Source organism: Microtus ochrogaster, chromosome 17, assembly GCF_000317375.1.
Source record: "Microtus ochrogaster isolate Prairie Vole_2 chromosome 17, MicOch1.0, whole genome shotgun sequence".
Lineage (NCBI taxonomy): Eukaryota > Metazoa > Chordata > Mammalia > Rodentia > Cricetidae > Microtus > Microtus ochrogaster.
The window spans coordinates 32,191,535-32,217,234 of NC_022019.1; the positions used below are offsets into that span (position 1 = coordinate 32,191,535).

A 25,700-nucleotide genomic window follows, 5' to 3' on the forward strand; every position below is an offset into this window, starting at 1 on the left:
CATGAGAACAGCTTCATCGTAGGGTGTATTTATCCTAAAGCTTCATCGTAGGGTGTACTCATGGGCACAGCTTCGTCATAGGGTGTACTCATGAGCACAGCTTCATCGTAGGGTGTACTTATCCTACAGCTTCATCGTAGGGTGTACACATGGGCATAGTTTCATTGTAGAGTGTTCTCATGTGGCTCCTAATGTGGGGCTGGAACCCATGACTTGACTTGTTTCCTCAATTTCCCCTTCCATAAAATGGGAAGAAGCCTGTTTGGTACTATAGATGTGACTCTGACCAGGGCCAGAGCAGCCTGTAGTCTCTTCCTTGCTCCCTGCTTCTCAGTAGAACTCTGCAAACTGTTGGCCCATGGTTGCCATGGTGACACAGCACTGGGTGAAGTTGCTTAGAAATAATGACAAGTGGTAGCAGCAGGGAAGCCGAGTTGCATGGTGACTGGGCTCTGAGGAAAGTAACAAAAGGAGCTGTACCCAAGGAAAGGGAGAGAGAGGTGGCCACTGCAGTGAACACTGATGTCATCGTGCAGTGCCCATGTGTGCCTGGGCTTATGTGTTGTAGATTATACATAATTGCCTGGGTCATTTTATTCCTCAGAGCTTAGGCTTGAAATACAGTAAATACTGGCTGTTGGTTTCAGTATTTATCTACTTATTTTCCTTGAAGATAAGACCAACTGTTGGCTCAAACCATCTCTGTAGCCCACTTCATTCTTGTGGTGTGAGTCACTCCATGTCAATGGCAATTAACCGAAGTATGGCTGGAAATTGACTTTTCATGTCCCTTCTTCTACAGTTGCATGAAATCACTGTAAAACTAGGTCTTTTTAAAGCAATTGTCAATCAGTGTCTTCCTGTTGCCCCTGAACTCCTGGGTTCTGCTCGTAAGTCAGATGGGCGTGGGAAAGACTTACTCTGCCCCAGGTCAATGGAGTTTCATCATCCCTGGGCTTAGGTCTGTCCATGCGGTGACCTACAGGGTTCAAATAAGATAGTAGTTTTCTGTCTTTCCAAGGTCGCAGAAACCAGTGGAACTTTCCTTCCCCATATGTGGTTCTGCACCAGAATCGCAGTGTCCTAAACAAGTACTGGGGTTGGTCTGATGTGGAGAGAGACCAAGGGCTGGAAGGCTCTTGGCATAATGTGTCCCCCTTAGAAAGCACCCGTCTGGCCCGTCTTGGAGGAGGCCACTCTGAGGCCTTCCCCAGAGACCTGCTGATCCCCGGGGGTGTGTATTACTCTGCGCTTGCTAGAAAAAGCCAAGCCAAAGAAGGGAGTGGGCCTGTGGACCGTCCATGGCCTCTCAGACTCAACAGCCATTCCCCAGACAGCCCAAAGCACCAGCACCACTGCCCTTGGTATTCCGAAGCCCTCCCCAGATCCGCACCCTCAACAGCTCCCTCCACTGCACAAGGAAGACTGAAATGGCCGCCGTTCAGGGCTTAGCAAGCAGAAATGGCCTGTATCCTGTGTTGGTGAGAGGGAGGAAACAGGAGGAGGGATAATTCCACCAGTGAGGTGCCGGTTCCCCGGACCCACGTCCCTCGTGCCGTTGAGGGCCAGACTGCCCAGTCCTCTTAGCCTTCTTCCTTCCTAACCCTCCTTAGCTGCTGAGTGTAAGAGGAACGGCATCAGCTACCTCCACTCCCCTCCTCACCCCCTTTACCGTGCCACCCTCTCACGTCTGCGCTCTGCAAATATCCCCCTTCCCATGACATATGCTCCCATTAGATCCCATGGCTCAAAGGGCCGGCTCACAAATCTAGGCCAAACACAGCCGAGTTGATAAGATTTTTCACAAGAGTCCCTAAAAATACATTTCTCCTTAAATCAGCCTTGCCAGTCACCGAACAGCCAGAGAACTTGAAGGACAGAAGTGGCTTTAGAAACTGCCAAGCCCCCTTCTTCTTAAAGCTCAGAAACTGGATTCCTGGGGAGCAGAAATAATAGCAAGAACAGCAGCGCTGCGGACTATTTCAGGTCCTATCATGAAGATGGAGCAAAGCGTGCCGTAAGGTCGGGCGCAGACCGTGAGCTCTGGAGTCTGTCCAGCTGTATGTTCGCCCATTCATCTGCTCAGTCCCCATTCAGCAGGGATTGTGTCCGGTGTTCCCTGTGTCCCAGAGTCAGATGTGTTGCTAGATGTCAGGGGATGCACACAGACCCTGTCCCATTCCCACAGCCGCTCCACTCCAGCTGTGAAATAACTGTGCACACTGAACAGGTAAGCCAGCGTGAGCAGGGGAGACTGATGCAATATTACATCAGAAAAGCCTTCCCTGTAGGGTGACCTCCAAGGCATGGCTGTCTGCGAGAGTATTCCCAGCAGAAGGACCCGCGGGGCTGGAGCTTGGAGGCAGGATGTGTCTGGTTACCGGAGGATGAGACGAAGGCCAGAATGGCTGGAAGGAAGGAAGCAGGGAGAGAGATTGTCAGAGAAACTGTAGGACCAATCACAAAGGTCATTGTAGATGGTGTTCAGAGAAGCCGTGGGACCAACCATGACGGTCCTTGCAGACCATTGTAAGGCTCTTGACTGTGACGTCCGGGGACACAGAGAGGTGAGCCGATCTGCCTCCATTTCTGACTAGATTCCTTTGTGCTGGTTTGTTTGTCGAGGTGGGTTGGGAAGTAGTGTCGGGAGATGGCTTGGGAGATAATAACACCAAGAAGCCCAGGAGAGAAGTAAAGGTGTATGGGTGATGGAGAGCGGCCAGATACTGAGTCTTTTAAGAAGATGGCATCCACATTGCCCATCTGTGTATCATATGCAGGGTTTCTGGGAGAGGAAGAGAAGGACAAGAGAGAGAGAGAGAGGAGCAGAGAGAATAGATGTCTGGAAGAAACCACTGTCTAAAGCCATAGAAACTGACAGGGAGTTTAACTCCATGAAACTGGATAGAGATGTGCTTACGCTGAGGCCTGGTGGGTTCTGCTTCTGTTCCAGCCCTTCTGGCTTCCACATGCTTCTTTCTCTTCCGGTTAGCACAGGCCACCACCAGGCATGAACTACTCTGTGATAGATCTCATCCTTATTACCTTCCACCTGAAAAAAATCTTATCGCAAATGATGCTGGGTAAATATTTGTTTTAAACGCTCTACCTGGTCTTATCTCACCGTTAAATATGCTTACCCCAGGGTGAGAGCTGTTACCTCGGTAACCTCTGAGTCGGCTGCACACTGCACTTCCTCCATCTTGCCTTTCTCTTGGTGACACCTGCCTGTATCTCTTACTACTACCTTAGTGCGTAGAAGGGAAGCCAACCGACCCTTCTGTTTTCTGAATGTGTCTGATGGCGGTGTGTCGAACCATATCAGCCACACCCAGTTCTGGCTTCACTCACGGCTGCGGCTCAGCATGTCCACAGCCCACGTATGCACACAGGGAGATGTTTATGGGTTCCTATGATGTCTGCACAGTTTCTACTCCGGGGAGAACAGCCTTGCCGCTTGCCTCGGCTGCTGCGTCCTGCACACTAATCTCCCTAGACCTCTGGACTTTTTGATTACTGTACACTGTATGTAGTAAAGCCCTTAGCCTTAGAAATGTGTGCCTTCCTTATGCCGTGGTAAAGAAGGTGACAAGACCACAGTCCTCCATCCAGGAGCAGGTCCTGCCTTTCCGCAAAAGCTCCATTTTCTGACGCAGCTGCTATCTCTGCCTCTGCTTTCCTCTCACGTTACATTACCGCCGAAAGCCCGTATTCTCATGTTAGGCAGCATCTGAGGACCTAGTCTCCCTCTGCCTGTGTGGCAGGTGGACAATTTACCTGGTTGAAATGGCAGGGCTGTGAGACAGCCCGCGCCTAGAATTTTGATTTTCCAGCTGTGTGGCTCCAAGCTGCTCTCTTTCCACCCATGAGGGAGGATTGAGCAGCTTATCCTGTCATCTCAGGAACCAGTGACTTCTTTGCTCCTCCCTCTTCAGGTCATAGGTAGCTCACCTGCTCCCCCTCCACCCACTTGCTCCCCCTCCACCCACCTGCTCCCCCTCCACCCACCTGCTCCCCCTCCACCCACCTGCTCCCCCTCCACCCACCTGCTCCCCCTCCACCCACCTGCTCCCCCTCCACCCACCTGCTCCCCAAGCTTTTTCCTACTTCCTTCCTTCCACTGTCTTTTTGCTCTGACTTGGTGAGTGTGCCTTTGCTCTCACTCAGTGAGTGTGCCCTTGCTCTCACTCAGTGAGTGTGCCCTTGCTCTCACTCAGTGAGTGTGCCCTTGCTCTGACTTGGTGAGTGTGCCTTTGCTCTCACTCACTCAGTGAGTGTGCATGTCTTAGCCATCCCAGGGCCTGAGGAACTTGGATTCCACCTCATGCTCACATCTATGACCATGACTTCTATATCCCATTTCTGAATGGCCACGACTTCCTGATTGACACTCCTCCTAGGGCACAGCATCAAGTCCTTCTCCCCACACAGAGCACACACTTCCAAGTTCTCTTTGCCTCATCTCTTTCTTTTCTCTTACATCCCGAAAGGTTGCTGCTTGCTAATGAGTTTCTAACAGCCTTTCTTTGTGGCCTTTCTTTGCCGTCTGTAATTACTGTGGAGTTTTACCTGGGTTTTTCCTTTCCTCTTCATCCGTTGCTCTAGCGTTTGGCCAGATCCCTACGCCTTGCAAACTTTTCCAGGGAAATGTTTGGAGATTTGCTTCTCTATGGAGTTCCCCCAACCTAAGTCTTCTCTTTTTTTTTTTTTTTTCTGGCACTATTTGAGGTCCTCTCTGCTCACTCCTCCAGTGCACTATACCAATTCAAGGATGCTTGGGCATCGCAAGACCCCATGACCCTGTTCTGGATGAGGACCACCCACACTCAAAGTGCACTGTGGAAACTTAGGGCATATCTCTGGAACTTAGTGGACATGAGCCAACAGATTTTGATGTCTTGTGATGGACATGACTCTGTGAAGAACTGCCTTCTACTACTGTGAGCAACCCTTGGGTTCCAGACTCAGAACTGCCCAAGGTCCCCTCTAACATCAGGGCAGCTTTGAAAAGCCATGGCACGAGCCAACCTGTTTCTGTGTCCAGCACACACATGCCATCTCTGTGCAGACATCAGTTCCCTACCATCCTCTAGTACATATGTGCCCTTGATAGCGCAATTGCCAACAGGCGTGGCAATACATTGACTGTTTTAAATGTCTGTCCACTGGCCGTGTGAGGGATCCCTTTTCTTTGCTCATATTAAAAGTAGGTCAATGGGGAGTCCTAGGATACGTAAATGTGTTAATTCCCTTTTCCCCACTGTACCTACAATACCAGACACCAGCAGCTTAAGGAAGAAGGTGATTATTTTGGCAAATGGTTTCAGAAGCATTTCAGTGCATCTTGGTGGTGAAGGCGTAGTAAATCTCATTTAAGGATGCCAGTAGCATGTGGTGATCTGTTCACATCACAGCAGCCTGGGGAGCCAATCAAGAGGTCCCACAGTCTCTCAAAAGAGCACCACCAGATAAGGAGAAAAATTCAGAACAGGAGGGTTACGGCAGACTCAAACCATGACAGTAGGCAGATGAAGTGGCCATCAGACTGGTGTCAACAGGGAGGGAGGGAGGGACGGAGGGATGGAGGGAGGGACGGAGGGAGGGAGGGACGGAGGGAGGGAGGGAGGGAAGGTCAAAAGTCAGCTAGGGAGAATTGTCCATGGCAGACTGTGCCAGGGAAGGAGTGGACATTCAAACAGAGGAATTTGGGGTTCCACCATGACCCTGTCTGGATTCTGCCATGGGTTCCTGGCCACCCAGGAGACAAATCCCATGTCACACTTGAATGTTATCTAATACAGTTGCTTTTCTTCCAATACCGGCATCTCCTAACTGAATTACACTTGGACAGAAAGCACAAAGGGAAAACAACCACAGTTTGAATACAGCTATGTGCTGAATGTATTCTATCTGGCTGTGGGTTTAGGAGTATATTTAGAATTTTTCTCTTTTCTAATTAAAGACGGGATTTCTGTCTGTGTGCATTCCTGGAATTGGCCATGAAAGTGGATTGGCAATGTTTACATATTAACACGAACTCTTGATTTTATGACTTTTACACGTATACTTTAAGACACCGCACACAAGGGGAAGAAAAATTAGCTGAGAATCTTCTCCTATATTGCCTTTGTCGCGGATGATACTGACCTATTGGTGACCTTGGGGGTCTCCAACTCATTTCCTTCAGCAATATAACAGGAAGCATGTTCCAATGAACTGAGTAGCATGCGAAATAGAACCAATGACAGTCCCCACTCAGGACGAGGGCTGGGAGCTGGCTCAAGGAAGATCTGTCAAAGGTTTCTGGAGCTCACATTAGAGAAGAGGTTCCAGGAGTCATATCCCCCATCAGGTAAACGTCCACACACACATGTATCGTTGTTTTCAGACATGCACACACGCGCTTGCATGCACACACACACACACACACACACACAATCGACTTTCGAGGCTGGTAGTGACACAGACCCTCTCCACCTATCACTGTGTGTCTGTCTGTGCAGCATCTAGTTACGGACACAATTACGCCCAATAACACGGTTTTCCAAAAACTCCCAGTACTTTCTGGTGGCATTCCTAACAAGTTAAAGCACAGCCTTGCCTCAGTTTACAAAGCTGCCTCGTTCTTAAAGACGTCAGTGATACTAAGCTTGAAAATTTAAAACTGACACTTAATGCAGTTATTGCTGCAGAATCTAGATGAAATAGACCAGCTACCAAAGAGAGAGTCCCTGCATTATACTACTAATTATGTTGTATTACCGCAGATAGTTATGGATTATGTGTTATGATCCCCTTGATCAGCCAGCTCACAGGGATCGGTCTGTCACACAGTTACCTGGGAGGAAAGACTAGAAGCCGGGCTCGCAAAGTCTGTTTTCACCCCTTAACTTTCAGGGCACCATTTTATAGATAATTTTTAATAAAACAATTAATAGGAGTTTGGAAGAACAAATATTTTTGGTGATAACCATGATGGCTGTCCTTCTTATTTCTGTGAAGAGACGGTTGGGTGCTTTCTTTCCTTGGTCTGTCTCTGTCACTACAGCCTGCCTCTTGGTCCGTTGAGCTGGTTTGACATCTCTTCCTCAAGGCAGTGATGACTGGACTCCTCAACCCTGGTGCTTCAGCTGGTGACCCCTTCAGACTGGTCTCCAGTCACTGTATCTGCACCGGAGAGGCTGGGAATGTGGCTGATTCATTGGTCAGTCAGTGGAGGGTGCTCACCCTGAGCTGTTTTAAACAGTTGGAGGGTGGGGGCAGGGATGCTCAGATAACAAGCTACGCCCAGGAAGGAAAAATTATTTTATTTATGTGTTTAAGTCATGTGCCATGGCATAGCCTGTAATTCCAGTCCTAGCGGACTGAGGCAGGGGAATTGCCAGAGTTCAAGGCCAGTTTGGGCTATTTAGCCTGTACCAGGCTAGCCCAGGCTAAAGAGTAAGTGTGTCTTAAAGACCACCCACCCCTGCTTACTGCCTCCACCACAACTTGTGGAAAGCCCAGAGTGATATCACCTATAACTCCCAGCCGCCTGGAGGAGCCTGAGGCAGGAAGGTCAGTGTGAGTTCTAGGCTCAAAAACAAAATCCGTATTTTAAGAATTTAAGTGTTAAGAATGGGAAACCCAAAGATTGTAAAATGAGAACTAGGAAGTCAAAGAGACAAGAGCTCCTCACTGTAATTAGATGTATGCAAAATAAAATTAAAGGCGTCCTCGTCCATGAGTGACTCCTTGGCTAATGAGTCCTCCGCTGTCTGACTCAGAACCGGTTTGTTTTGCAGGACCCTTTAATGACTGCAGCAGGAGGCCTCGCCTGGCAGCCAGCTCAGGCAGCCCAGGTGACCTGGAGAGTGCGGGAAGGCTGTGCCTTTAGCACACAGCAGTTTCCCTTCGGGCTGTCTTAAATTTTGATCAGTCACAGCCTCAAGATTGGACATGATTGATGTTTTTCCCTTCAGAAATGTGCAAATTACCCACAAAGTGATGGCTGCTGCGCAGGGACACCTGGGGGGTCCTCAGCCTGGGCTTGTCAGAGAGGGTGTGGAACCCCGGGGAAGCCAGCCACCTCCTCCTCTCCCACAGCGAAGGGCCAGGCATTCTGAACTTACCGGGCTGCATAATTCCGCGACTGTCAAAGAACCTCAGCAGCAAATTCTTTTATAAGGTCCAGAGCCACAGCTCTCTGAGATGCTAACACATAGAATAGTTTGAAATAAACTGAAAAATGGAAGTGCCGTGTGAGGAAAGAACCCTAAAAATAGTTGACATTGGTGTGTAGAGTTGAATGGAAAGGCCTTCCGAATTTCAAGAAGTACTATAGAAAGCTGTTTGGCTTTGAACTTTGAGCTAGTCTTTCCTTTAAAGATAGCAAGCCTGGGTATCGGGATTAGAAGAAGTGCGCACGCACCTCACAAAATAGTCCTTTCTCTCCGACCACCGCACCACCAAGGGGCACCAGACGAAAGTCCTTTACAAAGGGAGCCCACCCTTCCTTAAAGGCCTGTAGTTTGAAAGCCCCTGAGCTGAGCATGTCGGTCTGAACCCTTCTCCCAGAACACTCCCCTGGGACTGGTCTCCTGGGTATCTCTGCTCATCTAGCTTCGCTTTGTTTTGATTGGTCAGATCCCTAGCCACCAGGGAATCCTCCTCCTCCTGAGCTGCTGCTGTGGGATTCTGTGAACACACAGACCCTGCTGGTGATCTGAAGCAGCCATCTTTGTTCCTTTGCCCTCCCGAATAAGACAGCAAGGGATACTGGTCAGGGTGGCTCTCAAGCTTGCAACACTGGTCACTCCAGAGGCCTGGTCAAGCAGATTGCTGGCTTCCAATGTAGGATCTCTGGAGGACCCAGGAATCTGCATCAGGGGTACAGTGCTGCTGGCTCAGGCACTCCCAGCACTTGGGAAATCACTGGGCTGAGGACAGCAGGGGTTGAGGCTGGGTTTTTCATCACTGGGGCAGCTACCCACCCCAGTCTGCTTGACAACAGCAAAATAAATCAGGCACCTGGTGGAATATCCCTGTAGGTCATAGCCAGGTGACCCTGTCAGAACCTTATTCCTGTGCCCTTGAATTTGTTCTGCATTAAAATGCAGATGTTCATTGGAGGAGGAGAAGGTGTTCATTCAGCAAACATTTAGAGAACGCATTTTCTACAGACCTGGTGCTTAGCTGAATTCAACGGATTCCAAAATAACAGCCCAAATATAGTCTATACACAAAGCAAATTCTGTAAGAGTTTTCACTGTGGTGGGGGACAGTGGGGTGAGTCGGTTTTTATAGTGTTATCAGTATTTACTGTTCGTGTAAGGTAAGAAGTAACAACATTTGCTTAAAAATAAAGGATGAGGCTTGAGGACTGATAGGGCCCCGTAATCTGTTCAGTCATTTATCATCTACAAGAGAGTGTGTTGCTCCCCAAATCACTGCTGGGGACACAGAAGAAAGTGGCTTTCAGAGAAGTTGACTTCCCAGGGACAGAAGATCAGGAACATTGGTGACACAGTGGAGTCAAAGTAGCCATTTGCCATGCAATGAACACCCAGTTCACTAACGAGACGTCACCCCAATCGTGTCTCCTTTCCCTACCGTCTCTGAGCTCAGTGTACAGTCCGCCAGCGCACACCTCGCTTTACATGGTCAAGCTTCTTCTGGACACGTGCAGTGTGTATTCAGATTTCATAAAGTTTACAGGTTGAGAAAGGGGGCTTATACTCAACATGGCCCAGTCATTCTTGAGCATTTTCCAGTAGCTGAATCGAGGGTCAGTTTGGGAAGGATGAAATATCTCAATAGTCATATAGCCACAATGAGGTGGCTCCCATGTTGGATAGCACAGCCCAGTGCGCATCTGCTCTTCCAGCAACGTGCAGCTTAGCAGATCCAGTGTTGTGTTAGGTCTGCGTGTGGACTCAGGCCAGCATGGTCCCTTGGTCTCCTCCACCCTCTGCTGTCATAGTGGCTCATCAGTTATGATGGCCTGTGCCAAACCTAGCTCAGGCTGTCATGTCTTCCAAGGTCCTACAGCCTCTTGCTTGTGTCCGCTTGTGACAGGGTAAGGAGGTGGTGCCTCTAGTGACTGGTGACATAATCTCTAGGCTAGGAAAAGAGAGCATGCTGGGTCGACAGATGCATGTGCAGATTGATTAACAGACTAACAACAGCAGTGTGTTCCTGTTAGGTGCACACCCCCTTGCTTTAACGTAAAGTAACTTTATTTTGTTGTCATCGAAAGCTTGCCAATCCTGTTCTTAGACAAGTCTATATTTAAAGTTTATGTACAGAATCTTAAAAATTTATATGTGGAGTCTTCACCCCTCCTCCTGCAAAAAACAACCCCTAGGAACCAAAAGAAGGGTTGTATTAACCAGGGACTATAGAATGGGTCAATGGGAAAAGGTGATCAAAAGATTTAAAAATTCAGTTTGATGGATTAAAAACAAAGTACCAAGTTCTTGAAAATGGCTGGCAGTAGATGTGTTCTCACCCAAAAAGCAAGAAAGTAATTCAAATTACACATATGGTAGATAACTTGTTTAATAATTTGTACTTGTTGCAAAACATTAGTTATACTCCATAAATACGTTCTGTTCCATTGGTCAATGGAAATAAATATTTTTAGAGGCTAGTTTGTCATGATAATTTGGAAACCCAAATTCTGGTTGCTTTATCATAACTCTTAAGTGGGAATCCTTTCTCTGAACAGAGAGCATCACCGTGTGTGGCTTCCATGAATAAAGATCACCGGGTCTCTGTTCTTGCCATCTGTGCAGAAGTGCCTGGGTTTGCCTATTTCCGTCCTACCTATGAAGCCTGCGGGGGGGGGGGGCACTCTGCTGCCTTTGAGAATGGCGTGTACCCCATCTTTGTTATTTTGTAGTCTGCCTAGGGCTTGAGGGCTTTATACAATGTTTCCTGAGCATGGACGAAATGTGTCTAGAACAGTGTCTGAGGTCCTTTATCACAGAAGCCCCTCTGCTTGAGAGCATAAACGTTTCCTTAGCTCTTGCTTCCCCCACCCTTTGTTCTCCACCAGGTTTGGCGGTGGCGTGGAGGTAATGAAGCTCCAGGTCCAGGCTAGCTGGGGAAACCTGATGCCGAGTCAATTTGGTTATTAAACTCATCTTCTTAAGCTCCCTCGCCTAAGCTACTTGATGTTGCGAACAGACACTGCCAAGCAGACAAGTGGGAACCTGCTTGGCTCCCTCAAATATTTTAATTGAAGTGAGCTATGTGTCACGGCTTTCATCCTTGCCCGTTTCCTTCAGTGCGCACACGTACATCGCCCATGCAAGTACTTTCACAGACAAATGAAGAGAATTGTGGGGTGGAAAACGCAGTTCCCACCCTCCTGGGAGAAGTCAGATAACTGTATAGGACACCATCGCGGTCTCTGCCGCAAAGAGACATAGCAGCTTTCTCCAGAAAGGAAAAGCCCCAACTGCAAGAAAGTCTCATTGGCTTGGTTTGCCCAGAGTTGACTAATTTTCATCAATTAGGGGGCTCACTTTTTCTGGGAACATTAGTGAACAACTCAATTACTGTGCTCCGAACTTCCATAGTGCATGCTGTTTAGAAATACCATCGGTGTCACTAAGTGTGGGATGCATTCTACTAAGTGCACCATTGGGCAATCACACTGTACACGTATCGTCAAAGTTATGCTTGCACACCCAGATGATGAAGGTCCGTCACTGGATGCGACCTGTTGATGCAATCATGTGTTGAACACAGATATTTGAGGTGTTGAACACAAATGTTTGAGGCTGCCAGTTACGAAACGTGTATACCGTGTGCAATGAACACTTTCTAGTTAGCACAGAAGAGTGTCTTCTGAAGTGACATGAGGTACACTCAATACAAAACAGTAGCAGGCCCACTCCTGACCACTGAGTGTTCACGCTGCCCTTCTACAGGACAAGCAGTGAAGTGCGCTTGTCTGCACCAGCGGCGTGCAAACACATGTAAATGTATCAGACTGGAACATTGTGCTGGGAAGTTAAAAGTGACCAAGACCTCATGTAGCCATGGGAACTTTCAAGCCCCATTCTAAGTTTATGGTAATGTCGCGTGAGTGGCGTGCCATTGGTAGAAACCCCCTTAAGGGGTCGGCGTGACTGGTCTATTCCCTTCTTCATGACGCGCCCTTAGCCGTGACTTGTAGAAGAACAGGACTGATCTGATGTATATGGTGGTTGATGTCACCTACAGTTTCTGCAAATGGTCAGTTTGCAGACTATAGTCTTTTATTCATGTTTACCTTGTTAACGTCTGATTTTAATGTTATTAATTTCATATCCTTGGGAAATTAGAGCAACTGGAGCCCGCTGACCTTAGAATCCGCACTTTAACTTATGATATTTGTCGTAGGTACACTTTTTAATCTTTATGTTCTAAATACAAAAGAACTTTTTAAAAAACACTCACAAATTTTTAAACTTTGTTTGTGAACAGTGTGTGGGAGTCAAACAAGAATTCTTAGAAGTCAGTTCTTTCCTTGCACAATATGGGTCCCAGAGACGATGCTCAGCAGCAAATGCCTTTACCTGCTGACCCGCCTTGCCAGCCTGGAGAGGATTCTGTTAGGTTGTGTCTCGATTAAAACTTAGCTGAACTTGATTCACGTTAACTTGCATTCATCTTGGTCGACAAGCAGTTCTTGAGATCCTAATCGAGAGCGTGAACCAAGGCACCTGGGAAGCGGGTACAAAGCATTGCCCTTCCCTAACAACAGACTGCAGGGAAGACAGGCACCAAGCAAGCAGCAGAAGTGAGTAGTATTCGGAGTTCAGAGAGCCCGGTTCCGGGAGTTCAGGAGGACCCATTTACCTCCTCCAACATCACATCTCCAGAAACTCGAAAGAACTCGTGGAATAGGGAACCCATGCTTTATCCAAAATAATATCATCTCCATTTCGTAGGAGAGACACATCCATACAGTTGTTTATAGCATTCCCAACAATAAAATCAATGGCCTAAATGTGAAATTAATTGGGAAGCACAATTCTAATACACTGTGTGGTGATTAAGCACATTAGATGGAATTGTTTCAGAGGGCCTAATTATTGTGTCTGCCACACTCATCTGTTTGAGTCACTCCTGACTCTTGGACTGCTGCCTAGATCATCCTGCCGCACAGTTGTGCTTCTAGGACGCCTTCCTTGCCTCTGGCCCCTCCTCATCCCCTTCCTCCTCTTCCTTCTCCTTCCCCTTCCCTCATGGTACTCAGGAAAGCTCGGAGGTCTAGCCTATACTTTCACGAATTCTAGCTCCGAGCTTAGTAGGCAGTTCAAGTGTTTGATGCCTCTGAGCTCAGATGCAAGTCCGTGTCTTAGGTTTTGCAGGTTAGTGATTTCAAGGTGCTTTGCGGCATCACTTCTGCTGGCGGCAGCTCTCCGGACGCTTGGGTTCACTTCCTGTGGGGTTTTTGTGTTTGCTCGATGGGATGGTTGGTTTTCGTCAGACGTGCTTTCCCCTGACCCTGGGAGTGGATAAAGTCGTCTGACTTGTCTAATCCTGTCATTTCAGAGTTTAGAAAGGACAAAGGGAAGGAAAACACCATCTTGCCCAAAGACGAAGATCTGAGAGGCGTGTTTTCCAGCATCCCCCAGAGCTGGGAGCATTAGAACTAATCTTCCCAACGAGCGCCATTGCACCGAAGTCACTTCATCAAGGAGAGGTGTATCAGCAAAACAGCCAGGAGGCTAGAACCCTGGGAGCCAGAGATGACAGTGAGCACGCTGGGCTTGTGGCTCGCAGTCTTCCAGGGGGGCCTATTGATCGGCGAATGACCGCGTGCTGATAAGTTGTCTCTTCCCTGTTCCGTGGATTGGACTTCATTAAGGAATTCATTACTTTCCTTCAGACTTACATGTGGGAGTCTCCACAGTAGTACCTTGGGGGTCATTGACACTTGGATCGATTTCATCATTTAACAGAAAGGAACAGAATCCAAAGTCCTTCTCATCATGGCCTTGAACGTTGCCCCAGTGAGAGACACCAAGTGGCTGACCCTGGAAGTCTGCAGACAGTACCAGAGAGGAACATGCTCGCGCTCCGACGAAGAATGCAAATTCGCTCACCCCCCAAAAAGTTGCCAGGTTGAAAACGGAAGAGTAATCGCCTGCTTTGATTCCCTCAAGGTAAGACAATCATTTTACTTACGTGCACCTCCAGGCTGAGTTGGGCTTGCAAAGGGGACACTTGGCATTGCGCTCTGTAGAGTTTGCCGTTCACTTTGGTTGTTTTCTTTGTGATGGCTGCTGGGAGGTGTGTGTTGTGCTGTCTCCCAAACTTACTCATACCAGGCATACGTGAATTTTTTACCCATCTCTGTTGACATTAAAAATACATGGTTGTATGTCTCTGGTTTGGGATGGCACTCAGGTATCCAAGGATTTCACACAAAAGCCAGGCTATTGACAACTGAAGTAAATGTTCTAGTCACGTTTGTTCTTCTGTGGGTGACATAAAGGTGAAGAAGCCACACCTGTCACTCCCACGTGCCCGTCACTGTGACTCACATCTCAAACAGTCTCTCTTCTTGTGGCTTTCCTTCTCAACCAGAGCCTTCCTAAAATGCTTCTGGAGAGGGTTTTCATTCTCTCTCTTAAAATGTTTTATGGCTAGCAGAAATTACTGAGTGCACACTCAGTACTGTGTTCTCGGAGGGCCTACTGTCTGTCAGGAATGCCATCAAAGAGCTCAGTGTGGTTCCGATGTCCTCTTGATGAGCTCATGTCTGGCGGGAAAGTAGGGCACAGCGGAAATAATTGTGGTGCAGGAAGAAAGATGTGCGCCGCACAGGACTAAGACAGCACAGTTCCGCAGGGGCCTTACCAGAGAGCTGGCTCCTGGCTGACAGGGAACGTTCCAGGAGGCTGGCCTACCCCAGGTTCATAATGGGTTTGGTAGAATTTGGGTTTGAAGAAATGGAAGATTCCAATGACAAATCCTACTTGGAAGATGTAGGATGATTTAGCTTAGCTCTCTTTGAGGCTTACTGCAGCCCTAAAATTATGCTGCTCTGAGTTCCAGATAGGCTCAGGTAGTCTTACGTGCACAATGGCATTGCCGTACTGGAGATGGTTAAGACATATCACCTTAATGTTTCTGCCTGTGGAAAACTCCAAACGTATTTCTCATGCTCTCGGCATCCTACCTGAGAAGCCACGGAAGTGGCCTGACCCCATTCTCAAGTGTTTGATGTGATTAAATCATATGTCAAAAATTATATCTCAAACCAGGGAAGTAGCTCAGTTTGTAAGGCCCTTGTCAAGACCTGAGCTTGCACATAGAATTTTGGTAAAAAAAAAAAAAATAATGAAATAAAACAAAAGGGCAGCCATGGTGGAGGTCCCAGCCAGGACTTTAGTTTGCACAGGATGTTATCTATGTCGTTAACAAGCTGTAAAGAACGACCCAACCCGGCACAGGGGGAAGTTGGGCCTCAGTCTGAACACCTGCTCATCCTCCACCCTGTGCTCCCTGGCTTCTTTATGATTGGCTGACTTCAGGCCCTCAGCAGCAGAGAGAGCCTATACCGGTGGCAATGGCAGAGGCGGGCACCGCGGCTGGTGCTGGCATGCTCACTCTGCGGCGTTGTTTAGGGCCCTACCACAGGCCACACAGCTTACAGCTGCAAGAAGTAGTAGCACAAAAATTGATGAGGCTAATCCCCCGAAGCCACGTGTCTCTTTCATTTAACACAGGTTGATCTTCCCTTATTCAGACCGCCAAAAGGATGAGGCTTTTAAATCACGGCTGTAATTCCACCAGTAGGTGATTCTTCTACATCTGACTTCATGGGATGAGCTGTAGTCAAAATTAGGGAAAAAAAAATAAGGCTTCAGATCTGGAAAAAAAAAAAGTCTGAAATACTCCTATCCTAAAGCATTTGTGGTGAAGAATATCCAAACTGTCTATTAAACAAGATGGCGCTGTCTGTGAAGCTGCCTGTAATAGCCTTCAGTGACCGTCTCTGGGCTCGGCCCCACGTCTTTACAGAAATGTTACTTTATCCTCTTGGCTCCAGCCTCCTCTTGTTTAGAGTTGATGCTGTTCTTACCTCACAAGGTTCCGCCCGACTCCCCACATCTGTGGCCCTACCCAGGGCTGAGGATGTCAGGAAGTAGCGCCGCCCTTTTCTCTCCCATCCGCAAGTGTCCTACGACTGCTGCTGGTTTTGGTGATGGCCTTAAAGGGAGGCTGCAGCTCCTCGGTCCTACAAATCAGTCACAACATCAAAATATAATAATAAGATCCGCGATTTTGATGCCATCTGCTAAAAGATGTTTTATGAACACTATGGGAGTATTTGTGACAGAGAGGAATCTCTGCTGCTGTGTCAATAAAGGGACCACACATCTTTTTTTTTTCATGTTGTTATATTTGCACATATGGTTAAACTTTTTATAAGTGCACGCTAAAACAAATTTGTGGGTGTTGAAAAATAGTTTGTCGAGGTGTTTGGAAGGTATGCGGGACATATAAAAATGCTTTAATAAAAGCTGTTTAGGAAAAACAAGTCACGCTTCTGATAGTGGTGTCCATCCATGCATTGTCCCGCTGTTCCTGGCTGCAGCTGGTGAGAAGAGGGTGCGGGCAGCTGGGGTTGTGTCTGAAAGTTCCAGTCCAGTTGTGAACTGACATCACATCAGCGATTTCCAGGACAGCTTGCGTTGTGGAACACTGTTCCACGAGTTCGGGTGACTCCACAGAGGCCGAGCTGGATAAGACTGTTGCACAGGCAAAGAGTCCATCTGCGGCCAGGGCCTTGACCTTGACCAAACTGACCCCATCTCTGTAGGCCCTGAGATGCTTTCCCTCGTGGTCGCCGTGTCTGGGGATTTCCTGTTCAGATTCCTTTCCTTGTAACTGTCAGGAATTCATCTGGACTACTTTGCAAACGGTAACATCTGGAAAGAAATACATGAATTAACTCTAATGTTTATTGAGACTAAGGGTTTCAGTTTTCTTAACAGTTGAATCCAGCCTTTAAATGGGAAACCAACTGTTAAAACTCGTTTTGCTAATTTTGGTTGAAAATATCCTCGGAGTACTTGAGAAAACTGTTTAGACAAGTTTTGGAACCTTAGCTATTACCTTTCTAAATAAAAGTTAGTTAATGGGCTGGGGAAATGGCTGTCTCTACAGTGCTAAGTTCACATCTCCAGCACCCATGTGAAAGCCAAGCCCATGTATGGCCCTGTGGTTCTGTAACCTCAGCTTTAGGAAGACGGAGACAGACAGATCCCTGGGGCTCACTTGACAGTCAGCCTAGCTAAAATGTAAAGTTACACACACACACTTGCATCCCTCAAGTGCATGCACACATGCGTGCACACATGTACACCCCACAGACACATGCACACAAGTGCTAGTTCCAGGGAAGACCGTGTGATGCACCAGCAGCCAAGTTGGAAGTTGCTTCTGCCAGTTCAGGGCCGTTGAGTGCTTTTTCACTTCCCGGAAGATAACTGGCTGGTCCAGTGAGATGTCGGCATCCTACACCAGCCATCTGGCTTCTCTGCTGTCTGCTGCTCCGGCCACCTAGGTCTTCACTCTCCTCTCAGCATATCCAGCAGGCTTTGCTTCTGGGCTGTTAGTTTCTCCCTTGTTCTGCTTGGGTCTTCTTGCTTCAGTTCTGTGAGCAGTTTGTCCTCCCGTGTCCTTCAGCAGCTTCTCTAAAGCCTGGCAGCTAGTAGTGGGGCTTTCTGACAGTTGTACCAGGTCTGGGATGCCACTCCCGCTCCCTAGGCCTCCTGGGCTCCATGACACCGTCTTGTTTACTGGCATCTCGCCCGCCTACTTCCTGTCTTCTGTGGGAATCAAAGCTGCATTAGGATGGGGCTTGCGTCTAATTGGTTTTAATAATAAAAGCCCAGAGTCAGAGAGTAGGGGGTGAAAGCTGAAGGATCAAAGAAGCAGAGCAGCCAGCCACTAGTTCTTCCCGCTATGAATTCCCCAGACCGGATGGGGTATCCTGTCTCTACTCCTCAGACTGAATGCCTGAGCTCCTGTCTCCTCCCACCTTCTATTCCTCTCTGCACCCAGCTACATCCCTTCCTGTCTCCACCTCCCTAAGTGTCAGGATTTAAAGCCTGTGACTCCCAAGTACTGGGATTAAAAGTGAGAGCCACCACCCCCGAACTCTGTTTCTCTTTGAGACTGGGTCAGTCTAGTGTAGCCCAGGGTGGCCTTGAACTCACAGAGATCTGTCTGCCTCTACCTCCCGAGTGCTGGGAGTAAAGGTGTGTAGCACCACTGCCTGGCCTCTGTGGCTAACTAGTGACCTAGCTCTGCACTCTGATCCTCAGGCAAGCTCTGTTTGTTAGATCACAAACAAAATGTCCCCACAGCGTCTGCTAAGATTGCTGCGGTGCCCCGGAGCCTAGAAGGGTGTCGTGTATAATAGATGTCGAACGGTAGGAAGTGTTCATCGCAAAAGCATGCCAACTTCTCGGACAGGGTTGCTGTGTATGATTGTATGGGGTGGGTTCCACTTTGGGTGTGTACTTCGTCAATGGACACCGGAAAGCTGTATGATACTTAGCCTTGGACTGTGGACTGTGGCCCTAATGCAGGTAACCCAGCAGCGTTTAAAAGCAGGAACTTCCAGACAGGCATGACAGTGGAAGAACAAGGCCCCACTGATAAACGGACGCACCATTTGCTCTTTCCAGCTGCGTGGGTTGTTGTCACGCCTGCCTTTTCCTCCTTCCGATTCTTTCTAAATGCTCAGATGAGAGAAAGGGGTCTCGTTATTTAATGGGGTACTCGTAAGAAGTGACCTGATGGTACAGTAAGCTACAATTTAGGCTTACAAATTTTGGGTAAGCATTTCAGAATGAAAAGAGAAATTTATGTCAAAATATATAATTGGCTTTGACCTGAAGCTCAAGTGCTTGAATTGCTGCTGGCTGGTTAAATTGAGGCTAATTATTTGCAATCATTAATTTGGGTATTTTGTAAACCATGTACCTAGTTTTGATCTGGATTACAAATGCAATCTCAGACATTTAAAATTTTTCAGTAGTGATCATTACAGTCAAATGGCGCTGGCAATAGCCCACTTTTGTACCTTCTAATGACCTTGCTAGACAAATAGGTTAAATCAGTGTGATATGCGTAGGCATAGATTCAAAAATTTAAGCATTTTGTTTGTGACCACCCAACTTCTAAATGGTGGAGAAAGGACCTGGCTTCAGGTAGGTATGACCCCAAAGTTGATATTGTCCACTCTTCCCTCTCAACTCTGCTTGTGGAATACACCATTGGAGTAAATTTTAGAATTCCTACTATCTTAACTGTATTCATATTTAGTAAGTTTAGTACTTTGAAGTGAAATTTTTTTATTTGGAAGCCCCCCGGAATAAACATGTTTATATACTAGAAATTTTAAAATTACACGAGAGAATTATTAGGAAAAAGCAAGCTACATGCAATATTTTTCTTTGTTTTGTTGTTGAATTTTTTTAAAGACAGGGTCTGACTGAATAGCCCAGTCTGGCTTAGAACTTACTCTGTAGGCCAGGCTGGCTTAGAACTCATAGAGATTCTCCTGCCTCTGCCTCCTGAATGCTGTAATTGAAGACTTGGGAGCCCAAGGCAGGAAGATTGTTGCAAAGTTAAAGACAGCTTGGGACGCATAATGAGTTCGAAGCTAGCCTGTGTGACATACCCTGTCCCAGAATTAATTAAACAAACAAACAAACAAACGGTCTTCTAATTCAAGTCATATGCCGCTGCCTGCCTTAGCCATAGGGGCATTCAAGTAACCATGGGGTGGAAAGTTTGAAATGCTTCTGAACTGAACTCATGCAGACTTTTAGACCTTGTCATTCCCTGATCAACACAATGTCACAGGTGTGTACCTAATTAACACTTGCATTCCACGAGATATTTGGGGCATGCCAGGGATGAGTATATACAAGTATAGAATGTCAGTATTAGAAAGTGACGTGGGTGCTTGATGGGCACATACTATATATACACCATTTCATAGAAGGACTTGGGAAGCTAGGCATTTTAGTATCCAATGGACGTATTGCTATCCATTCACCATGCATACCAAGGGCTCGCTCATTCACTCATTCTTGGTCATTCACTGCCAACTGAAAGGAAACCAGAGAGATGACACACACCAGTGTTTGCGTTCCCAGTGCTCCGGAGACTGGACAGTTGATAGAACGTGCGGACGGACGTTGGTTGCAGAACACACAGTCTCTGAAGATGACAGCTGCCACCCGGGAAGGGACAGCTGTTGCTGCTGTGCTATGATCCAGGTGCCTTGAAGAACCAGCGGTCTGGTTACACGTGGCAATCTGTGAGCTAATCCTAGGTGCTGGAGTCTTAACAGGCCAGGTTGGAGGATGTGTACCGCCTGGCTCAGCAGACTGCCTTGCTTATCCTCTGAAGTCAGCTAACCTTGGCCGTGAGTTGGGCACCGCCAAACACAGAGTCTAACACCGTGATCTGTGTCTTCCATCCACACGATCTGAACGGTGCTGTATGTCTGGCCCAGTAGACTGGTCACTCTTCCCTGAGCATTCTCCAGTCACAAGAGCCTGGTCTGCAAGACCTCTTCATCAGCTCTTCTGCTTGCCTGGGATCGTTCTTCATTTTAGTGTGGCATTAACTTAAATATCACAGCCCACCCACAAAGCCTTCTCAGAACTAACCCTTACATGGTGTTTTCTGTTTGTCTTTTTTTTTTTTCTCCACTAGGAGGTAAAACCATGAGGTAGGGATCTCATTCTTCTATCCCAAACCTGGCAACTATACATAAATACATGCAGAAATACATAAAGAAATATATCCCGAAATCTTAAACTTAGAACTGTTATGATAAAATTCAGACCACCTTTCCGGCTATCTGCTTCCCAGCTTTCCCTGTAGCTTATGGTAAATACCAGTCCCGGGGGGCTGCACAGTAGGACTGTTTGGTTGACATCCCGAGACACTTATGGGTCATGTTCAGCCATTGTAGCTGTCCCAACAGGCAGGACACATGGAAACTTGTTTTGTCACAAATGTCAGTTAAAAGCCACTAAAATGTGTGGATTGAACTGGATTTGTGACTCAGTGGTAGAATGCCCACACAGCACATGGGATGCTCTAGGTGTGATTCTCAGTAATGCACCCACTGGGACCCACCTTTTGGACCACCATGGTGGCCTGTACAGTTCCTCCAACTCATTGCAGACTGAGGCTGGTGTTTGACAAGGACTCTTCACCAGTCAGTTCTGAAACCAGAACATTGACTTCTGCTTTTCCTATAAAGTTAGAGTCAATTCAGAAGTTTTGTTTTTAAAGTCTGAGGTTTTCTTTTTGTTTCCCTAATTACCATAATTTTCTTTTATAGAGTCATTATCTTTAGATGACTTTATTCTTGTTTTTGTTTTTTTTTAGTGCCCTGCCTGGGCAAAAGAAAGAGCAGACAGTTCTTTGTCCATGGCCAGCTCCTATTAAAGAGCACTGCCCATAGATGCAAGGGCCGGGATCTGCCTTTCCATACAGCCTGCGCTGAAATGAAATGTCCCCACCGTAAGCCTTCTCTTTCACGACATACATGCTGCAGTGTTCTGTTAATTTTTCAAAATCCTCACTAAGGCTCCATGCTACCTGAGAGGACTTTAGAAGTTCCTTGGGCATGTTTCCTGTCAGCCAATAAGGCCAGTGTGACCCATCAAACAAGCAAACTTCCATTTTAAAATGGAGACACCCCTGGGCCCCTCCCTTCGCTGCGGAGACCCTGGAACGTGGAATGTGTTTGTCAGACAAGGCCAACTCCACACCACGTCAGGGGGCACAACCCTGGAGCTGTGGAGGACAGGCTGGCTCCAGCAGGGGCCACGCCGACAATGGACTTCCACTAGCTCACAGTTTTCACATGAACTGACCCTACCAAGGGTAAGCCGCAGATTCTTTCCACTTGGTTTGATTGGGTTCCTTCCGGCTCAGAGATTACGGTGCAGTGTGTGTTTCTCGTTCTCAGCAGTGTCGTGGCCAGGGGCGGCACCGATTCTCTGAGGACTGATCCTCCCCTTGAGCGCTGACCTTTTGGATTAGCGAGCTGGGAGTGAGTAGGTGTTGGTCTGTTTCTTTGCCATCCTGCCCGACCGGCTAGCATTGGAGCGATGTGGCAGACGAGATCATTTTCTGACAACTTGAGACTGTCCACCCACGCTGAACCTTGAGCCTTCCTGACGATGGTCTCCAGAGGATGGCGGACTAGAAAATCCTATCAAGTTAAATCAGGAGCGTCAACTTCTGACTTTTCAAAACTTCACTGAAGATATGGTCGTCTTCCCAGAACATGCCTTTTAGAAACAAGAATGGTGCGTGTGACTTCTGCCTGGAAGAGTGTTATTGGCTGCTTAAGTCACATGAATAGTCCAGAGCTGGGGGGATGGCCTGGCGGGCGCACGGCTCCCTGTGTAAGAACGAGAACCTGCGTTCAGTTCCCAGCACCCAGGGAAAGACAGCTGCGATGTTAAGGCGTGTATGATCCTAACACAGGGGCAAGGAGACAGGGCCATTCTGTTCATTCATTCATTCATTTATGGGCAGGAGTTTACTAGACTGGCTGGCGACTCCATCCTGTCTCAAAATAAATTAATAAATAAGCTCAAACAATGGTTGAGACGTGACACTTAGTGCTTGATCTCAGACTTTCTCATCCACCAATGTGTGCAGGCACCTGCATCCCCACCCCACTGTAAGATCCATTTACCATCATTTTAAAAACTAGGAAGCTCACTTGGTGAATACGGTGTCTGTAGGTTGTTATTAAATATCCACCCAGTTCAGGCTCAAATCTCATATGAAGGAGTACCTCAAGTGCTCCTAGCCCTTCGGAGAAATCATTAATGACACTAGAGAGGTCCTTTCCACATGTGCCGTGAAACTCGGCTCTGACCCAGATGCTTGGGATCTAAAATTAGCCGTCTGCAGGCTTTGTCGGAGGCTTCTGCTTCACAGAGCCCTCCTTCCATTCCCACTGGGCGCCCAGCTCCACCGAAGCCACAACATCTGGAAAGCACCGGGTAGCAGCATTCCTAATGAGAAGTTCCAGTCAAGCCAGCGTGTTCTAAGCGGAATGTGAGGCCAGGAACAAACTTCACTTCCCGGAGAATGTGAGACACCTGCATTCACTTAAGTGGTCTACAAACAAACATTCCGCCCCTGCTTTGTGCCAAGCCCTGTGTTCCGTTCCTGAACGAAAGCCGGGGACCTTGTTCTCCTGGAGTTCACGGTTTTTCGGAGAAACAACGACAGCAGCGGCACAAGATCAGACTGGGTTGAAATGGACAGGCCTCCGAGAGCTGCTGAGCAGACGCGACAGCCTCGCCTCGCGTGACCTTGACTTTGTTTGATTCGCAAACCTTAGCACCAGCTACCCCTTCTCAGGGCCTCATGGAAAGCAAAAGGGAGCCCAAGTGCCACCAATCCGAAGCGCGCAGCCACTGAATTGGTCTTTGTTCAAATAAACTCTTTAAGCTTTTATTGTCCCTCGGTTTACTTTTTAACAAAGAAAATAACCATAACTTCTCAAAGGCACCATTCATTCCTGAGATACTGTGGCCAGTGTGAGTGCCCTTGAGCCAGGCGTTGGGAATTAGTCTGCTGACCTCATGGGTTGTCATTCTATTTGGGACAACGTGCAAGTAAAGGGGATATAGGTTTTCTCCCCTCACAAAAATATACTTGTGTTTCCTACCTGCTGCCACGATGGGAAAGAAGCAGGGCATTCCAGTTGAAGCAGTGTCGCGATGTGAGGGGCAACTTTGTGCAGGAAAAGATGCTGGGGTGCTGCCTGCAGGGTGTTGCTTCGGCAGCTTTGACCCTGAGAGGGGGAGAATGCCTGGGGAAGAGGGTCTTTCCAGGTACAGAAACAAGGAAGTGGCCAGGATGGGATGGAAGTATTTACTAATGCCTCCGAACAGTGAGTAGGCGCCAAACCAGGTAGGATTTTACATTTTCTGTCTGGCACTGGGATTTGAATGCAGGGGTAGCGGGCCCCGGTTTGCTTTGTGGAAGGCTGCTCCACCTAGGGAAGTTGCAGAAGACATTGCAGACAAAAAGTTGGTATGGGGATCTTTGGATCTTTAAGTCCATGGCAGTGCCCCTGGCTGGGTGGTGGTGGCAGATGCAAGCCAGATGTGTGTATACTCACACTGTGTTTGGGGTGCACACCAGGGTTCATTTTATGATCTCTGCTGTGTTTTCGCAAAATTTTACGCCCCTCCTGCTCACTTTGTCCTCGGTGGTCTCTAAAGAAGTGGTCTCCACGTTCGCCCAGCCGCTGAGTGTCAGTGGCAGAGCCCTGGAGAATGTGATTTATGTCTCAGCAGACTTAAATCTCACTATGTGTCCATCACAATCTTCCTTTTGTTCGTAGGCTCAAAGTGCCTGTTGTACATGAAGCCTTCTGTTGTTTTCAGTTCCTCCTTGGCCGGAGTGTGAGATCATTTGGAATTGTATTAACTCTTTCCTGAGCACCTTTTGCACATCTTAAAAGTTTGTTTATTCTGTTTCTGGGTGTGTGTGTGTGTGTGTGTGTGTGTGTGTGTGTGTGTGTGTGTCTGCAGAGGCCACAAGAGAGCGCTGTACTGGAGTCACGGCTGGTTGCAGACTGCCCCATGTGAGTGCTGGGAACCCAGTGTAGGTTGCCTGTGAGAACAATGAAAGCTCTTAACCACTGATCCGTCCTACAGCTGCTTCCTTAAATACTTTAAACAGAAAGTTCTACTTGTTGGGATTTTTTTTCTTTCCTTCCTCCCTTCCTGTTTCTAGACAGGGTTTCTCTGTGTAGCCCTGGCTATACTGGAACTTGCTTGGAGACCAGGCTATTCACGACCTTAGGGATCCACCTGCCTCTGCCTCCTGAGTCCTGGAATTAATGGTGTTTGTCACCATGCTGGTGTCTACTTGTTTTTTATTTCTCGGAATTTCCAACTTCAATCATAAATAAAAACCTAGATTATGCTTATTGGATCTCAAACTTTTTTTTTTTTTTGGTGGGGGGAGGTTTCGAGGCAGGGTTTCTCTGTAGCTTTGGAGCCTATTCTAGAACTAACTCTTGTAGACCAGTCTGGCCTCGCACAGAGCTATGCCTGCCTTTGCTTCCCAGGTGCTGGGATTAAAGGTGTGCGACACCACCACCCAGCTTCAAACCCATTTTTAGAAGATTATAGCCAGGATCAAAATTCCCCCCTCAGTCACTTGATGTCCTCCCCGATCTTCAGATGGCTGTGCTTCCAGTTCAGATAACTTTTTGATAAATAATTGAATTTCTTTATTTTTTCTAGAACTTTTCATTAAGTTCATCTTGGTTAACAAATCTACAATTATTGTTTCCTCAAGGTTTCAACTTTTATCACCCAAAAGAATTAATTTTGCTCTTCTAAGTCAATGTTCTTTCTAAATACTATTTGTGGCTTTTTCCTCCCAAGGAGATTTTATATTATGTAAAGAATTTGTGTTTGGTTTTAATTATCAATTCTAGAAAAGATATATTTATTCTTCTTAAGATTTTAAAATTTAATTCTATCCTTGTTGTTTTCTTTCCTTATTTGCCCCCTGCCCCGTTCTAAGTAGAACTCATAGTCCTGCCCAACCCTTGTTATTTGAAACATTTACTGCATTCTATTATTTATTATTTAAACCATGTCTACTATATAAAGCAGCTTTGG

At 47.3% G+C, this 25,700-nt stretch overlaps 1 protein-coding gene across 8 annotated transcripts in view; it reads left to right on the plus strand.

Annotated features, from left to right (window-relative positions):
• The window catches only part of Mbnl2 (muscleblind like splicing regulator 2), a 151,274-nt gene that overhangs the window by 34,957 nt on the left and 90,617 nt on the right, over window positions 1-25,700 (plus strand). For all 8 annotated transcript variants that reach the window (XM_013349324.2, XM_013349326.2, XM_013349323.2 and 5 more), the window contains exon 2: window positions 13,531-14,144. In XM_013349324.2, the coding sequence (XP_013204778.1) occupies window positions 13,971-14,144 (174 nt within the window). In that variant the 5' untranslated portion in view covers window positions 13,531-13,970. The remainder of the gene's footprint in view (window positions 1-13,530; window positions 14,145-25,700) is intronic.